The sequence below is a fragment of the Pleurodeles waltl genome, chromosome 4_1 (genome assembly GCF_031143425.1).
Source record: "Pleurodeles waltl isolate 20211129_DDA chromosome 4_1, aPleWal1.hap1.20221129, whole genome shotgun sequence".
NCBI lineage: Eukaryota > Metazoa > Chordata > Amphibia > Caudata > Salamandridae > Pleurodeles > Pleurodeles waltl.
Genome location: NC_090442.1, coordinates 782039086 through 782058473, shown reverse-complemented (window position 1 = coordinate 782058473; position 19388 = coordinate 782039086). Strand labels below are relative to the sequence as shown.

At 41.7% G+C, this 19388-nt stretch overlaps 1 protein-coding gene across 1 annotated transcript in view; it reads right to left on the bottom strand.

Annotated features, from left to right (window-relative positions):
- The window catches only part of SHANK3 (SH3 and multiple ankyrin repeat domains 3), a 1519554-nt gene that overhangs the window by 302105 nt on the left and 1198061 nt on the right, over positions 1–19388 (bottom strand). Inside the window, exon 17 of the mRNA XM_069229472.1 lies at positions 16968–17092. Coding sequence (XP_069085573.1) covers positions 16968–17092 — 125 coding nt within the window. The remainder of the gene's footprint in view (positions 1–16967; positions 17093–19388) is intronic.

Below are 19388 nucleotides of genomic sequence, written 5' to 3'. Positions count from 1 at the left end.
GGCCTTGCACCTCGCAGACATACCCTTGATTTCTACATAAAATGACACACCTTTTTAGGATCTCGCAGACACTCAGGAGAGAAGACCCAGTACATGCCAAGAGACCCAATTCAGGCGGGAGACTCCCAATGCTTAAGCAAAAATGCCTTTATTTTGGCTGTCCACTGCCTGAAATTGCCTAACCTCTAACAGAGGTCAATGTGAGAAATACATACTCCCCATTATTTGTTTTTAAATTTTTCACTTTCCTCTTCTAAAGTGTTGGCTTGAGTGCAGGACGGTGCTTCGGACAGACTCAAGTGGTTAAGTGGGCCACGTTTCACTGTGTAATACAGGAGGACGCGGGGGCTGCGGCATCTGTTTTACCTATGAAGAAGCTTTGTGGTGCAGGTCAGCCTGATTGAGTGTGCTTCCTGGTTTCAGAGAGGCACTTGCACACTGCTCTGCTTCCGCTTAGAACAAGGGCTATCTCTCCAGGAGAGGGCGAGAGCTGTTCGGACAGGGAGATAGGATTCCCCTGTTGGCAATTGTCAGGCTCCTGGAGGATCACATGCAGGAGTGTTGCATATTTTTTATATATTTGTAGCATCTGACATGATCTAGGGATTGGGTAGTTTCCAGTCTTCAAGTTACCTGGCTCTCCATTGGTGTTGATTGCTTTTATTATTTAGACTTGGGCTAATCCTTGTTGGGGCAGGCTTTTTAAGGGAAGGTGAATGTCTCAATGTTGCCATTCTGGTGTTATTATGGAGAAAAATAGGAGAGGTAAGAAAGGGACCTTCCACTCCCAGTCTTCTGATGCTAGTGATGAAGGGAGGAACACAACTGGACATAGGCAAAGCGTGCAAGGACTCTGTCTCCCACTAGCCCAGACAGGGTGTTGGCAGTACAGTTTCAAGCCATGACTGATGAGGCTATGAAGAAAAGGTTAGCCACCAAACAGAAAATGGAGGCTGGTAAACATAAGAATAAGACCCTTTCCACAGACTCCTCAAGTGATTTAGGCCCTGAGAAAACCTGAACATCTAGGGGAAAAACATTGGGAAGGAGGATCTTCCTCATCTTCTCCTCCATATCATGGAATATTTGGGGTTCGATCCGTTCCGTGCTAAGGAGGCTGAGTGTGTGTTTCCATAAAATTCTAAACCTTTAAGTATTTGATATTTAGGAAGTGGAAGGAACCAGGGCCAAGCACAAATTCCTAAATTCCTTCACAAATCCTGTGCCTTGGGAGAAGGGGGTGGTGATATTCCGCATTCTGTGAAAGTGGATTCCATCATGGCGCCCTTAATTGATGGATAATCCTTGAATCCTCATGATTGTTCTTCCAGTGATCCAGTGGATTGCAAGGTGGACAGTGGAATAAGGAAATGTCTTGGAGCTTCCAGTGTGGTATTGAGAGCTGGCATTTATGTGGCGCATAAGTCACGGCCTCTAGTGAAGGATATTGAGTCCTGCATTATGCCATTCGGGAGGGTATGGACATGTCTCAAATAATGGTGAAAATGTATCAGAAATCCAAAAACTTGGCAGATATATCTTCGGAGATTATCAAAACGGCAAAGGTGACTTCTCTTCTGCTTCTGCAGTCTTGGATAGCGGACACTTATGGCTTCATGATTAGCAGGCTAACTTTGCAGCGAAAACGTCTTTCTTAAAAACCCCGTTTGAGGGGCAAAAACTCTTTGGGGATCAGCTAACTATTATGGTAATGAAGTCCGTATAGGACAAGAAACACACTTTGTTCTTGACGGCAGCTTCTACAAAACGGGTCCAAACACTGGAATAAGGAGTATAATGATTCACTCAGGAGCGATACCAAGTCCTATTTGACGAGGAAGAAATGGTTTCAGCCAAAGATTTTGATTATGGTGCATGGAGTCACTGACCAGGCAGGGTTGTCCAAGCATCATTCCTGACTGTCCTCTTCTGGCCACACCAGATAACGTCAGAGGAAGGTTTATGTACTATTACAATTCATGGATGAGTTCAATCACAGATCTCTGGGTATTGAATCTGATCAGGAATAGGTATACTACCGAATTGGCATCACTGCCTCTCGACTCAAGTTGCCTGATCCCCTCTCCAAGGATCCTGTCAAGATGGAGGCTTTATAGACAGGGATTTCAGCTTCAGTATCAAAGACAGCAGCATCTTGGTGCCCGAGAACGAGAGCGGTCAGATGATGTAATCTATACTCTTCTTGGTACAGAAGGCTTCAGGGGAATTCAGACCAGTGTTGAATTTTGCATGGTTACATTACAGCGGGTCATTCCTGTAGTGTCAGAAAAAGACTTCCTGGCGACCACTGATTTACAGAATGCTTACTTGTATGTGCATATCTCTCCGGCTATTCAGAAAGTTCAAAGATTTGTGGTTGAAGGATTGCACTTCCAATTCAGGGTCCTCCCCTCATGTGTTCACTGATGGTGATACTTCATCAGCAAGAAATGGATGTGCAACCATATTTAGGCAATTGTATAGTCCTCCCATCTCTGCTGCAGCTGGCTTCAGAGCATGTGCAGAAGATGTGGCAGATCTTAGCAAGTCATACATTTCTAATACATCACAAGAAACCCAGCTAATGCTGGATCAGGATTAAACATTTGTAAAAGCCATATTCTGTACAGATCTAGGGGTGGCTCCCCTACCAGAGAAATGGTATTGAAGATTTAATCCCATATGTAAGAGTTGAAGAGCTTGCAGGCTCCAGCGGATGAGAATTTAAGGGGACTTAACAGCAACATTTTTTCTGGTGCCCTGGTCAAGGCTCATCTGAACTTCTTTGTGCACTTCATTTTGCGCCATTGGTCACCAACATCTCTGGACATGTCAATGAGATTTCTGATACTAGAGCAGATAAAGTCAGAATTGGCATGGTGGCTGGACCCACCAGACCGCCTGGAGGGAATCTCGTTGTGTCCCCAGACACCAATTATCATCACCATGGGTGCATGCAAGAGGAGCTGGGGGGAATGGACAGGAAACCATCAGGTCCAGGGAGTATGGTCACATCCTCAGAGCCGCAGATCCCCTATTTGGAGGGAGTTGGAGGCTATCAGGCTGGTTCTGTCATTATCCCACTTCCTGATTCAGAGCAATGTGGTAATCAGAACAGGCAGAATGATGGCTAAATCCTATGTCAGTCGTCAAAGGGTGGGTGAGAGCCAGCTCAATCTCAGCAATATCGGATCAGATCTTTGTACGTTCTCAATACACGATCCGTCCTCCAAGGGTGGTATACATTCAGGGGAGTCTCAATAGACAGGTTGAGAAGGGAGATTGAAACCTCCCAAAAAAATTCTCTTTCCCTCTTGTTGTTTGTTCCATCAGATTTTCTAGAAGTGGAGATGCCCAAAGGTGGGTTTGTTTGTAGTGAATCTCAATAATCTCCTCCCTCTCTTTTGTTGGAGGACGAGGGAGGACAGTGCATGGTCAAACATGCTCTTTCATGTCCTTGGCCAAACGATCACCCATATACCTTTCTCCCTTTTCGCTTACTGCAATGCCTTCTGCTCAGGGTAATGAGAGGGGGAACTCTGGTAATTCCGATTGATCCAGCCTAGCCCCACTCGACTTGGTTTAATTCTACGGATAATGATGAGGACAGACCAGGAATAGTTTCTTCCAGTAATTCTATCCACTTTGGACTTTCCCAGTCTTCAGACGCTAAAAAGACTCAAGCTGATGGACTGGAAGATGTAAGGGCAAAGGTAAGGGTTTATCCTGGGTCTGGTTCCTTGTCAAATCAGGCATCTAGGAGACCATCACTCAGTTGTCATGCTCAAAGCATTGGATTTTTTTTGTTTTTTAAATGGTGTTTAAAGAGGCAATTCCAACTTCGTCTGCTACTCTCCCTCAGATCCTAGATTTTCTCCAAGACGGCTTTTTTCTGGGGCTTAGTTCTTCTACCAGTTACAGCCAAAGAGCTGCAATGAAAGCCTTTAGGGCTCCATGGGGCAATTTAGAAGATGAGCGGGTTCTGGTGCAAAGTCTACGTAAGGGGTTTGGTAACATCTGTCCTTCACGCCATCCTTCTTGTCCAGCATTGGATCTTCCTTTGGTTTTGCAGGCTTTGAAGTTTCCTCCCTTTGAGCATTTAATTCAATTGTCATGAAGATACTTATGTTGAAAGTATTGCTCTCGCAACTATCATTTCTGCCAGGAAGTTGGATGATTTAGGATACCTCTCATGCAAGCCTCCATTCTTTAGTATCTTTGATGACCGACTTAATCATCAACCTTGTCCAAATTTAGTGCCCAAGGTTAGTTCCTCATTTCGTGCACAGCAAAAAGTAATATCACTATCTTCTTTCTTGAGCCTCAATCTCCAGGGAAGTGGGGTTGCGTTCTCTGGATGCGAAGAAGGTGGTTCTAATGTATCTTGAGAGAGTGCCTGAATTCACAACGATCCAACTTGTGCAGTAACAAGCATTAGCAAAACACAAGAATCATCAGAGATCGCGAGTGGTGAGCAAATGTAAGGACAATGAGAAACACGTGGGGTTTAGTGCGCATCAGGAACTGAGCACAAGGAATAGGCATCAACTAAAACTTTTGCTGGGATCTAACATTCTTAGATGGCATAAAGCCAGAATGAGCAAGGAAACAAACCATGTACAATGCAACAACCTTCCATATCTTAGGAAGCACATGGAGGTTCCACTTAAAACGCCGCATGCAGGATTCTTAGGAACTGAGCAGTGCGGTAGGTTTACTAAACCTACGTTTTCAAATTATATAGTACAGGCGCTCGCCCTGTCGGATGACTGGAGGAGATCAAACCAGTCTGTTACACTAAACAGTCTGTGTTCAGTCAAAAACACGGCAGCAAGGTGACAAAATATGCAAACGAACACTTTCTACTCTACAGGGACATCACGTCTTTCAATTCAAATACATGCTCTCTTGAGGTAAATAGAATAGATCCTGCAGATTATTTATATAGCCTCGCCTGTCTGCTTTCTGTTCGCCTTCTAAAGCTCGGACAAAGGACAGGCAGGCGGGTATTTTACCTTAAATGGAAGGATCCGTGCCGGTGGAACTGCGATATTGGCTAATCGCTAACATTGGTTATAGGCTATTCAATTTGATAATGTTGTATAAAAACTTTCCACTGGATGGCAATATTGCACTGATGGTGATCGCCGGTTTCCACTGCGCACTGCAGATATTACCTTCAATCTGATCACAGACCAGATTTTCCGAAGCTGGTGCAGTCGGGAGTGCAGTTATGCTTCCTTCCCTACAATATACCGAAAATGGCACTTGCTCTCTCAGAATCAACTCATCAAGTTTTACAGAAAAATTTATATTGGGTAAAATATTTGTGTATTTCTGCTGCCAAACTCCTGAGCAGAAGTACTTCCATTCAGCACAACGCCACTAGGCGCAGCACAAATCAGAGCATGCGCCTTTTAACCTCTGTTCACATCACAGGACATTCTGTCCCATCCTTAGTGCCTCACAGCTAAGTTGCTGCTTAGGAGACCGGCGGGAGGGCAGGCAGATGACACTCCAGAAAAACATGGCTTTCAGAGTCGTGTGTACGGTTTATTAGGTTCCTGATGCCGTCTATATGCTCTCTGAGACCAGGGGCAGCAATGGCACTGCCACGGACTCCACCGTGCACGCTAAAGATACTAGGTGCTACACACAACTGTCTCTAATAGTCGTCCTCGCCTGTGCACCTTCTTGTTCAAGTGGTGGGGTGTATGCTACACCCCTGCAGTCAGAAAAACCCACGCAGTAGTTCCTCCCCAGGGCACCTCACTCCAGTAACAGTTTGGATTATGAAATCAGAGACGTTTGCAAGCCAGTCCTTCCACTTTCTTGTTCACTCATGATGGATAGAGAAAGTAGTGCCAAGCACCCAACTCCATGTCACCAGGACACCAGGGTTCCATCCATGGATGTTTCTGTTATACATCATTATCATAAATGTCTCTCAGACTGGTTCAACAGAAGCAACCCATGGCTACAATTCCCTGTGCAGGACTATTTTTTTTGCAGAAATCGAAGAACAAGCGCACTCGACTCCCACCAGTAGGCAATAAAGAGACATTAATCCCTCACCCCAACCCCGCTTCAGTTCATAACAGATTGAGGAGGCAGTCCTTTCTGGATAGACACTCCATCCCTCGAACTCATGTCATAAAAGCTCCTCCTGATTTGTCTCTGAGCAACCCTACCTGTTGGCAGAGCCTCGCAGATAGCTCACAGCAGGATTTTTCATTTTTAGGGTAGAGCGCTCCGTCCCTGTTGTAACCTCTCTATGGGCTTGTAACCACACCCATATCAAGCCCATCAGTTTGGATGGTTTGTGGGGTTGCCTTTTAAAATTAGCTTGATTTAATTAGTGAAAGGTATGTATACGTCATGCCTTTTCTGGTGTTTAGCCCGCCTCAGGTGCACCGGCCAACTACTGAAAACATACGAGGCTCCATGTTTTCCATATGGTTTCTGCAGTACTTTTTCTCTTTATTTCATAGGCAGCGTAATCTCGGTGGGCAGTAGTAGAGTGCTTTGCATGACATCAACCCTGTGACATAAATATGTGCACTTTTGCCGGTTATATGGATAATTGCACTTTTGCCAGTTACACGGATAATTGCACTTTTGCCGATACATTTCACTGCAAGTGAACTTCTGTTTCCTTTTGTGTGTTTGCTTTGCACTCACGGCAGCCGTTGGCTCACTTATGTGAAACCGTTTTACTTTTCAGTTTATGTGGCAAAAAAAGTCTGGTTAGGAGTTTACAACGCTAAAAGCTTTAACTTGAGCAAACGCGAGACCCATTGCATTGCAAATGCTTCTTTAGGGTTTGCGGTGGCATTTGGCAGCGCTGCTTTGCCGGGCAGGTTCACCAGTGCTCAATTTGAGCTGGTGGTTGCTGTTGGAGGCTGCTGGCCCTTATTTTTTAGCACTGGCACTGATTTTTCCTGATCTGACATTTCCCGAGATCAAAAGAAGGAAAAACACACAAATGTGTAAGATGGATGAAGAGAAAGATGGAACAGCATCAAAAAAGGGAGAAAGCAGGGACCTGCCGGAGTGAGATGAATGCAGAGGGGGTGTCTAACAGTGGATTAAAGAGGCTGAGGTGCTTCGGGGCTGTGCAGCTATGCAGCCATGCTAGTCAGCATGCTGACGTTTCATTGCACTGGCCATGGACTTCTGGGTAAGGCTTCGGCACCGGCACTATTTCTCTTACAAGTTAAGCACTGTGGCTTGCACAGGGATATTTGTATTTCTTCAGAAATGCTCGTGGGCATGGAAAGTGTCTGTGTCCTATTGAGCTGTCGAACTGTCGAGACAGAGTCTGGCCAGCTCATGATTGACTGGGGCTGTATTCCGGGTGAAAAGTGATGTGCAGCTCATCTTTGGAGATCAAACCACAGAGGACAGCATGGCTGGCTCCTTGTTGCTGGCAGGTAATAGCCTGAGGTGGCAGACTCATTCCCTTTCACTAACTCAGTGGGTTTAAGGTGAGTTTGACTGATTGGTTGATAAAAGTGACATTCCTACATTGGTAGGATATCGGCAAGCATAACTTTCAGTATGCTTTGATTGATGGCTGTACTTCAGGGAGGCTCCATTGCAGAGATTTGCAGCAAAGCAGGATTTCTAAGAGGGTGGAGTTGGAAGATATGGTGGGAACCAAAGTGTGTTGTTCTATGAAGTAGCAGTACATTCCCTTGCTTCAACCCATACATCCTTCCTTCCCTCCCTTTACTGTCAGGACAAATGAATCTACATCAGGCTAAGCGTGTCTACTAAACAGGAGGAGCAATGGGAGGGTGGGTCTTTTATGACATAAGTTAAAGGGGTGAGTTGTCTATTGAGGCAAGACTGCCTCCTAAGTTTCTTATGAACTGAAGTAAGAGAGTAGGACTCAGAGTAGTCAGAGTTCAAATCTAGAAACCCCATTATCCACAAACTGTGACAAGCACTCAGAGATCTAATTGTAGTCAGTAGTCTGATAAAATATTGTATAGAAAATATTGTGGGTCACAAATAGTGTGTCCAAAATATTGTGATGTCAAAAATATTGTGGCAGAGAATATAGAAGGTAGCAATTTTGTGTTTGTTATAATATCATTTTTCAAATATAGTTGTAAATATTATTGATTAATGTAATATATCTGTATAAAATATTGTTTTCAATTTCAAACTATTAGTATGATTATCATAATAGTTGTGCCTCATTTGTCTTAGAATAGATTGTACATTTTTAAATGGAATGTATTTTATTATTTCATTAGAAATTGTTACATTAGTAGCAGGTTGTTGGATTTGTAAGGGATTAGGGTGGAAACATTTTAAAAGGAAAATTATTGTTTTTAAGTTATAATTCATTTTTATGTCATTTACTTTTTAATTGATAATTATGTACATTGTTGTTTTAAATATTTGTTGATTTTTAATTGGTTGATCAGTTTAATTATGAAACTGTGTACATTATGATGTAACAATTGTTTTAATTGTAATTGTTTTGGTAATTAAGTTAACATTAATTCTTCATTTTTTATAATTGCTTTTATGTTTAATTGTTTGCTGGTGTTTGTTTTTAAGGTAGTAAGGAGGGAAATGTTTTAATGTAAAACATATTTAATATATTTGTTTATGTTGGAGAGGGAATGGTAAATCTAACTCTTCCAAAGTCCAACACTTTCCCTACTCTTGATAGTGTTGGAGTAAGAATAGCAAATTTGACCCCTCCAAAGTCAAACATTTTCTATACTGTAGCTTTGGTTGAAGTGGGTATAGTAACTCTGACACCTACAAGTCAAACATTTTTCCTACGTTTGCTTACCTTCTTGTATGAATAGTAAATATGACACCTCCAAAGTCTAGCACTTTCGCTACTATTGCTAAGATTGGAGAGGGAATAGTAAACATGACTCCTCCAAAGTCCAACATGTTCCCTAATGTGGCTTAGATTTGAGTTGAAATTGTACATCTAACACTTCCAAAGTCCAACACTTTTCCTACTATTACTAACTTTAGAGGGGGAATTGTAAATTTGACCTGTCCACAGTTCAACACATTCCCTACTTTTGCTTATGATGGAGTGGGAAAAGAAAATTAAATCTATCCAACATTTAATATTGTCCATACTTTTGCTGACACTGGACTAGGATTAGTAAATCTGACCCCTCTAAAGTCCAGCAGTTTTCCTACTTTTGCTTGGGTTAGAGAGGTGATAGTAAATCTAACCCCTCCAGGTCCAACAATTAGCCTTCTTTTGCTTCTGCTGGAGTGGGAATAGTAAATCTGACCCTTCCAAAGTTCAACACTTTCCCTACTATTTGTCTGGTTACAGTAAGAGTAGTGAATTTTATCTCTCAAAGTCTATTTTTTATTTGATTTTTAAAGTTGTTTTAATATATTTTTTATGTTAAAAGTTAGCTTGATAAAAAATATAATTTATTTTTCCCAAGCTTTTGTTAATGTATTTTTGTTATCATATTATATATATATATATATATATATACACTTTTATTCATATTTCTAATAGCTATGTTTAAATAATATTTCCCCAAAAATATGATTTATTATATTTTCCATTTATTTATATTTTTTAATTATACATTTTTATTTTATGTTTGCAATGTATACATCGTCTAATATGATTTATAATTACATCTTTTGAAACTTAATGTTATTTTTTAAAGTTCATACATAGCTTCAAAGTCAATATAATGCATAATAGCATATTATCAAGTATTATTTGGTTTTAAAAATATTTTATATTTTTATTGTCAATATTTTTGACTTTACATACAAAGTATATAAAGCTGAAATTTGTGTTCTCAATATTTTTTGGGGATATTTTTGTTGCCAATATTGTTGTTGGTGATATTTTGTCAGACAACCCATGGAACACCTTCCAGACCCCAAGGAGGCAAATAAATTCTCCAAAAATCCTTTTCAGATCCATGATGAAGCTATAACTTTAATCAAATGGTTACATATCTAGGCCAGAACCCTTCAGCACCAGTGCCAAAAGGACCATCTTCCTGCCTCTAAATATTCTGCTAAAACAAGAAAGACTGTTTTTTATGACAGGCAGTAACATCTTACCACTAAATGAACTCCAGGAACAGAAAGACCACTCTATCTCATCCGCATATAAAAGCTCCATAAATTGCATAAAAACTGTGCCAAATTTAACTCTTCTGTGCAAAACGTACCATCGCACCACGACCTTAAGAGGACAATGTGACTGCTAGTAAAAAACTCAAGCATGTAGAATACTAGACCATGAATGTTATTCTTCTTGGTAGAGCAGGAAAAGTAACTGATGTCGCACTTAGATTGATTCCTGGACGAAGCCTTGAGGCACCAGAGGAAAAGGAGAAAATCATCCAAACACTAACAAAACCTGACAAAGTGAACGTGCCCCATCAGTATGCACAACTTGTTTCCTGTTTGTCTTTTGTTATCTTACTTATTTTATTTCTTTGTTGCTATTCTCACGAAAGGCCTAGGACCGAATGAGTTCATTGAAATTTAAGTCTGGCTACAACTCCCAAAGCACGTTTGGTAGTCAAAGGAAGTTTCTTAACACGTTGTCCTGTAAACATGGAGAAAATTATCACTTCTTTGAGGGAGAAGGCACGGTCATGAGAAGAATGGGGGAGTGCCCTCAGTGCGGGTGTGGTGCGCAGAACAGGAGGGAAGTGTGAGCAATGTGTATAAGTGCTATGGGGCAGGGGCTCAAGAGAAGAGTAAGCAAACGTCCTCAGAGGACGATCTATATCTACAAAAGTATAATTTAATGAGCAAGAATTTGTGTCAAGAGGGAGGTGGGATATGTGTTCACAGAATGACAGCTGCAAGGGAATGAAGGCAGTGGCTTCACATAGGATGTCCTGATGGGTTCAAAAGGCATTGAAATAAAGATAAATGAGGAACAGGCATGTCAGGATATGTGAAAGGAAGTGTATTATGAATTTGGGGAAGCATAAATGAGTAATTAGAGGGCAGGATGTTGAGGACCTTAAGGATGAGGAGGTGTGTAAGAGAGGATAGACATGTACCTCGAAGGACGCTTACTTTGTCCATGCAACAACAGATGAATGGGCATGGTATGGGTGAGTGAGCACCTTGAAGGCAGTCATCTGTGGCTATAAGAGGACAGCATGACATGGAAGAGAATTGTGATTCAGGGTCCAATCCCTGTGACAAGATATGCAAATATCTATAACATGGATAAGCAGCCACTATGAGGCAACTTGTGCTAAAATAAAGAAAGATGAGTAACTATGGAACAGGAGCTTCAAGTCTTCTACTTGTGTTTGGTTTATTTCCAGCATAGCTCCGTAACTAGAAGCACAACGTTGGAAGTAGCTCTGTGTTAGGCCTTCGGGAGGGCTCACTGATTATCCGTCATACAAACATTGCTTTGATTCTCTTAGCACCATCCATTTTGAGGCTGCAGCTTTCTTATCACCCAGTGTTCTGGTATGTCAGTGGCATACCAGAACTTCTCTTTCTTCAACCAGGCATTCTCTTAGTTGGTGAGTTGTTGGTATCTCTCCTTTCTCTTCATTATATACCTTCAACTTGACTCACAAAGGTTTTTCTGTAAGCAGGTTTGATTTACTTCTGACTTACTTCTAGACTAGGCCCCACCTACTCCTGGAAGAAATCATCGAATCATCTGATTAGAGAGGAGATATTCATCACTGGTAAATTTTCTACCTCTGGTTATATTCCTATAAAATCTTTAACTGCTCATCCTTCCATTTAGAAGGTGAACGTCAGTGCGATTCCAAACCTTTCTTGCTGATGTGTAGTCGACAATAAAGAACAGATTTCAGATTTATGAACTTTTTTTTAGACAGGGGCTTGAGAACAATTGTAGATTTTTGTAGATTACAAATCAGTCCTGGTTAATCTGCTACCTTCCTGGTTGATTTAGAACCTTCCTTTGAGAAAGAAACAGGGAGAAAGGGCAAGAATTGCTTTCATGTAAAAATGATCTCATTTGGGTTGATTGCCCTCAGTTTAAAAAAAAGGTTTAGCAAATAGTTCTAAACTTCTTAGCACCATAACTGTCCGTTTTTGCCCTACAGGAATTCCAACATAGTTCTCACTGCATGATTTCAAGACAGCTGAGCATTTCAGCCTGGGGTAAGAACATCTGCTAGTTGCAGGTGACGTCAGTTCGTAGACGGATAATCCTCTATTTGTCCACTTTTAGATCATATTAGGCCTCTTCTGTCCTTGCAAATCTTCTATAATACTCATTCTCTGGACACGACAGATATTTTTAACACTAGACATTGAATCTTCTGTAATAAAATCATTCCTCCACCTAAGGAACTGCATTTACGTTTTTTCAACTGCAGCTTATTGCAAATCTGTTAATCTTCGAACTTTTGCAGGTGTCCTGGTTTTCCTTAACAAGTGCCAACTTTTTTTTACATTGAGGGAGAATTTTGGGCAAGAGACTTTAATCTAACCCAAGGAAGCTAGACATAAATACAGAATTATTCTCCTCAAGTTTACATTTTGCAAAATTATAATTTGTATAGTGGCAACAATTTCCAGATTTTTTTCTCTTCAAGTTTACCCTTTACAGAGCTTCACTTTGAACAGTGGTATTGTGCCATAGAACATTAACTTTTTTGCAAAGCACGTCATATGCAGAACCATTTGGTAAGTGTTGATACATATATGTGTGACAGACATTGTTTCACAAATCACAATTTTAACACTAAAGTCTCACAGCAAAAAAAAGCTTTGCAACCTTTGCAAAGCTGTACATAGTCCTCCGCAAAGGTTTAAAAATGTCCGACTTAGCAACATCACACACCCCTACAAATAACTTGGCTTGACTATCTTGGCATGCTTGGAAAATGTATGACTGATTGTATTTCATATTCCTAAACTTCAGCCTTTGGCATCATTGGCATTCAGTTGACTATTTCCAAGTTGCAATTTCCCTCAATTTAAGTCCAGTATTATTCTGATCTTTAATAAACATTATTTATACTCCTTCAACTTTACTAATTCAACCATCTCATTTGCTGTGGACAATGTGGCCCGTTCTATTAACGTTCCCCCTAAATATAACAAACTCCAATGCAAGTGCTTCGCCTTTTATCACCAGAAAGTAAAACACTACTCTTAGGAGGGGGTAAGTATAGATGGACATATAGGGCCTAATTATGAGTTTGACGGACGGGATAACCTGTTCACCAAACTCCAGGCAGGGTGGCTACCGCCATAGTGGCTGCCACCCACCGGACCTATTAGGAGTTTCCCCGCTACGCTGATGGGCGGAGGTTTCCGCCCATCAGCCTAGTGGGAAACAGTCGGCAGCATTGTCTCTGGCTCGAAATCGAGCTGCATGCGGCAATGCTGTTGCCTGCAGGGTGCACCGCCACCCTCGCAGTGTTCACTGTCTGCCCAGCAGACAGTGAACACTGCGAGGGTGCTGGGCCAAGGGACCCCTACACTGCCCATGCCAAGTGCATGAGCAGTGCAGGGTCCCTCTGTGGCCCCCGGCAGCTGTTCTCTGCCAGCCTTTTCAGAGTGGTGAAACCGCCATGAAAAGGTTGTGGGAAAATGAGGTTATAATCTGCGGGGCAGCGCAGCATGCAGTGCTGCCTTGGCTGATTGCGACCTCCTCTCGCCGTGATTACCAATCCTGGCTGAGACGGCGGATCCCTGGCAGTCTGACCGCTAGGGTCTTAATGTGGCAATTGGACTGACACAGCAGAGGCGTTCCTGACTGCCACTGTGAAGCTGGCTGTCTTAAGACCCCCAGCCTCATAATGAAGCCCATAATTTGGTTCATAAAGCCATGTTCTGTCTCTGAGTAAGGAGACACAGTTTAATCTAGCCAAACAAATGGTTCATCTTTCTTTGCTGATAACATGCAAAATATTAGGAATAACATGGCATGCAAACAAATGGTATAATCCAGCCATTACAGCAGTTTAACAGGCACGAACTCTTGGCACGGATTTACCAAACTAGAATTATTTTTGAGGAACGTTTTTCCAAATTGAGAGCAACAAACTGAGCCACCTAGTCTTCAAACGGTTCTTTCAACAAAATTATACTGATAAAGCATTGCACAGCCTTCCACCGCATTGTCAGATTAAACTTTTAAAAATTATTTTCATTTTTTTTTATTTAATTTTAAAATGCTGGTATCCTGACACATTCATCATGCAGGATTGAAGGGTAAGTTTCCTGCTTTTGAGACTGATCACAATCCAACGATAAGGTGCTTGCCATAATACGGGCCACATCTTCTCCATAACAAACAACTATTAAAAAGCCATCAAGGATGATGAAGAAAGGACAAAGGAAATGAAAAATGAATAATAAAACAAAGACATGGGGAGGTAAAGTATATGAGAGTCTTTGTTAAGGAAGAGAGGGTACGGCAAGAGAGGCATTATCCGTGAGCATGGAGCATGGATATATTCTACAAATGTGTAACTGTATTATCAGTACATCTTTTGTGACAGTCACAGCTCTAACCATCTGGTGTATTTTCGTGTTGATAATTAAGGGTGCTCCCTTCTGCTTTACAAAGTCTACCACAGATCCTACTCATCCTGATAGATTTTATATCCTCTTTTAATGTCCTCCTGAAAATGTGCAAAGGAACCATCAGCACTCCATTGCAACAATTAACAGAAAACGTAACATTATTCACCAGTTTTCAGCCAGGTCATGGTAGTTGTTTTGAAGGTGTCAAATCAAATAAAGATGGAGGTGTCCTTAGTTTCATGGATCTGTCAGCATCTTTCAACACATCCAGTCACCATTTGCTCCTGCAGCACCGTCATTCATGGTGGTTTTGATTAATGAATGTAGGAGGTCTTGATTGGTTGTACTGTCAGCCAATACGGCCGGCATTTAAATGTTTTTTGTTTTTCAAAAGCAAACTCCAACAGCGGAGTTTGTTTTGTAAAAATGATAAACTAATGTGACCTGCACACTTGGAGCTTTCTCTCAGGTTGTGGGGGGTCATTATTACTTTTTCAGTGTCATTTGGTTCCAGGCTTGTCCTATCAGTGACAGACAGGAAAAAGAACACTTTATACCACCCACCTAAATAAGGTGGATGTTATAAAGTCCTTCCTCCGCGGGCCCCTAATCTGTCAGGCCGTCAGAGGAAGTATTCCATTGACGGAGCAAATGATGGTGGGGGGGTTCTTGATGGAATAGTTACGGTCCACCTGTCTCTAAATGAAGCAGGTTATTGAGGGTTTGGTGGAAAGGGTACTGTGTTGCATTTGTAATCGAATAACCAGGCCACCAAACTCTAAATCAGGTTCTAGGTATCTTCCACAAGTCCCTGATCAAGATCACACCTTTTCTTTTTGATGTGTTTAATTTTCCTTTATCGTGTTATACATCTTATTAAGAACCTCTGCAAAGTGCCATGGGCACTTCCATCAGAATTTCTACATTAGACCATTAGCAAAAGTGCTGTCTAAGCTTCATAGTAAGCACTTTGTACCTATAAGTAACACTCACCTCCTCTTGTAAATTAAGGCAGAAGATGTGAAATCATCTTTACCCATACCCTCTGTGCTTCCAATAACTAGGTGATGCATGCCATGTAAATATCAGGAAACGTAACCACTCTAAAACAGAGATTTTACTGACTCAAAATGATTTGCCCCTGTGGCACCCTTGGCTTTGATCAGAAGCAGCAGGTGAAATAGATTCCCCACAGTAACCCCCACCACCACTTCCTTTGTGGGAAAACTGAGCAAAATGACAAACACAGACTTAAATTTGAACTCACAGATTTTCGGAGTCTAAAAAGGTTTATTCTTTCATTCAAGATAAACATTGTATGCCCCTGTTCAACTTCCATCATCCACTAGTCACAGCTATGAATGTCTTTATTTTATCCTGGCTAAATGAGCCAACCAGTGCTTTAAATGGGCCGGTACTGTCGGTACTGAGTACCGCCACTTTTTTATTTTGAGATGGAGAGTACCTGCACTTCTCAGGAAAAAGTTCAGTTTTTCCCTTTCAAGCACTGGCCAACTACACTTACGTTAAATTACTGGGGACAGAATACAACTGCCAGAAGAGGATCCTGCTAAATTACCTGAGCACAGTCAAAGGAGATGTTTGTGACTCCAATCCTTTCGTCCAAGAATTTGTGAAACATTAGTCTTTTCTGAGCCTCAGATTCCTCTCTGTTAACGTATTCATAATTCTGCTCTCCTCTCTAACCCTGTTTCTGTCCATGTTCAAGGGTCCAAGGAGCAAAAATATAGACTATCCCCACCCATCTACGAAACTACACGCTTCTCTGCAGTTATAGAGGACATTAAAAATAGCTACAAAGCTCAGAGTAATTGCCTGAAAACGATATTTTTGGGGTCTCTCTGTCCTCTATAGTGCATTGATACCACTGTAATGAAAGTGCACCTAACTAATAAAACATATCAAGAGTCCTACAGCTGTGGAGAGGATAGATGACGGGGCATAGCCCAGACCTGCCAGTAGAAAAGACGACCAGGTCTAGGCTCGGCTGTTCACCGAGGGAAGGAGTTTGTGTCAAGTGAAGAATAGAACAGTGAGTATTGGACGAGTCAGTGCCTTGAGGGGAGGACGGAGGAACTGATCCAATGAAATCTAAAGTACAGGTGCTCTTCTTATCTCCTGATGCCACACAATAACAGGCGAGCTTGTCTTTGGGATTGGATGTCTGTTTGCCACATCATTTCCTGTCAGGAGAAGGTAGGTGTACCAATGATGAAATGTGCTTTTGAGTCCATTCGATAGATTTACAAGGTTCCCCTTGACACATGCCTTAGGATCTTGGTTCATCAGTGTTCCTAGGTTAACCGTAAGTGACTGCCTGGAAGTGCGATAGTGAGGTCTTCCTCATCTGACTGACAAAAAAATGTTTACTGTTTGATTCAGTTGCAAAAAAACGCAATAAGGAAACAAGCGCAATTGCTTTTTACCTCAATCAGGAAGTCTCCGGTGCGCAGCCCCGCCCTCCAGGCCACACCCTCCACATCCACCGATTCCAGATACTGAAGAGCTGGGAAGGCGGGCGTCGGCGTGAACTCCTCGATCGGAGTCTCTGCTGAAGAAGCATAAATGAGCAAGTCAGCATCCGTGGTTTACGAAACAAAACGTCGTGTGTTGGTCCCATTAACAGTTATTACTAACAGCGCACTTTTTAAAATCTAGGCATTCACCGGTTTGATGTTACAACAATGAAAATCTAAACTGGCATTTCATTACTCTGGCATGACGATAACCCTAAAGAAAAAAAACCTAAAATGGCCTCTTTTTTTACTAAAAGCGAAGGAGGCCTTGCCAAGCCTCTTACAAAATGGCACAATCCTGAAAAGGAGAATTTTTTTCCCTCATAAGGACTCGAATATAGGGCAAAAATCTCTCTCTGATAAACAACAACAAATAAAAAACACTAAGACATTACAAACGAAAAGCACCTTTAAGCTCTGAACATTAGATAGCGAACGATTAAAAAGGAAAGGCAGCACGGTTTAAAAAGTAAATAAACATTTCTTACTTAAATGCTCTTTTTATCTGTTGCACGTAAGGGTGTGCCTGGGGGAAATTAGGGTACTTGCATTCTTAGGCTGCACATTCTGTACCCTTCTCCTTTTCCATGCACTTCTGTCACAGTGCTAGTGGCTCTTGTCCGAACACGGGAGCTCCACTGCTCTGAGAGTGTGCCTTCTGCATGGGCAAGTTGTGAAGGACCTAGGGAGAGAGCTCCCCCTGACCTCATTGAATTTTCACTCCTCTGCGTGGATAAGTACAGAACACACTTAAGGAGAAGGACAGCCTTTTCTCCATGGAACATTGAACCTGCCACTGGCTGGGGCAGCTAGTTGCCAGGGGCAGGACAAATATCCATCTTCTGATATGGGAGAGGACCACACCAAGTAAGGCATCATCACAGTAAGACAACGTACATGGAAAGGACCGTGATGTCATTACCTCATACAGAAAGAGTGCGCTTCCTTGCAGGGCACAGCAAATTATTTGGTTAGAAAAAACATTCCTTCCCTGGCAACTGGTTGTTACTACTGGCAGTCATGGGTTCTCTGCATGCTCCTGTCCATTGAGGAAGAAGGAAAGTGTACTGCTAAGCTTCCTTGAGCTAACCCATGATTCAAAAATAAAGGGCAACCCATGGCTGGACTAGTTCTGAAATTAAAGGTCTGGAATGTATAAGGTAATTAAATAAATTATTCCTTAGCTTACCCTAAAGTCCAAATCATAGTTCAAATGATATTCATCCCCTCTCATAAAAATACATGTTTTGTGATCTTTAATAGTTCTTATGAACTCAAACAATTCATCAGGTTGTGCTACATATATGCATCTGCTGCATGTTAACATAGAGTAATGACATGACAAGCAGGAGCCTTCAGACTGGGCAAGGCTCGACACAGTAAGATGTATATGTCAGAAAACTGTTATGTAAATTTGTGCTACAGATGGTTTTGTCAGCTGTTGTACAAGTCATTGTTTCCAGGAAGTTCGCTTTAAAGTTCATGAGTCCTTTTGACCTTACACTGTTGCTAATTGCTTGGCCATCTCATCTTCAGGGCACGAATGCTATTATAGAAGTTGTGATACAGTGTAAATAAGCTGGAGCTCCTGTGTGTTACACAATGTGTATGTCAATAGATACCTATGAGAAACAGAAAAAATTGTTTCTGCCTATCATATTTGATATATCTGCATTGAATTTACTAAAAGGAGCCACTTGAAGTTTTCTGGTGGCAAAGATATTTCTTTCAGAGAGGTATTGTAATGGTTTTCCAAGGTGAGCTGTGGAGTGTGTGGTATTAATGGAGTGTTATAACATTTTTTTAGCACTGGGTAGAAACTGTATATTATTCAAATCTGTATTTGAGAAGCGCTTTTTTTTATTTAACCGAAATGTATTTGCGCATTTTGTAGCAGCCTTTATTATGGTGTAATTGTATTTTTTACAGTTCTTTCAAGTACCTCACTACCTCATAGTACTAACAAACATTGGCAAAGCCAGTAGGTCTCATCTACGAAAGAGTTATTGGATTTGCAAATGTGTTTTAGCCATTAGCCATGTTATACACCAGAGTAGCTGCTGTTCAGCATGGCTTAAAGCTAGTGGCATAGTGGTGTGGAGTAGAGTAGCATAGGAGCAGTGGCGTAGAGCCCAGTGGTGCAAAGTACAGTGCAGTGGGGTACAGTGCAGTTGTTTAGAGTGCGTTAGCGTAGAGAGCAGTGGTTTAGAGTGCAGTGGCATGGAGTGGCATGGGACAGAGTAGAGTGGCCTAGAGTGCAGTGGAGTAGAGTGGCATACAATAGAGTGGCAGAGAGAGCAGTAGTGTAGAGTGGTGCAGTGGCATAGATTG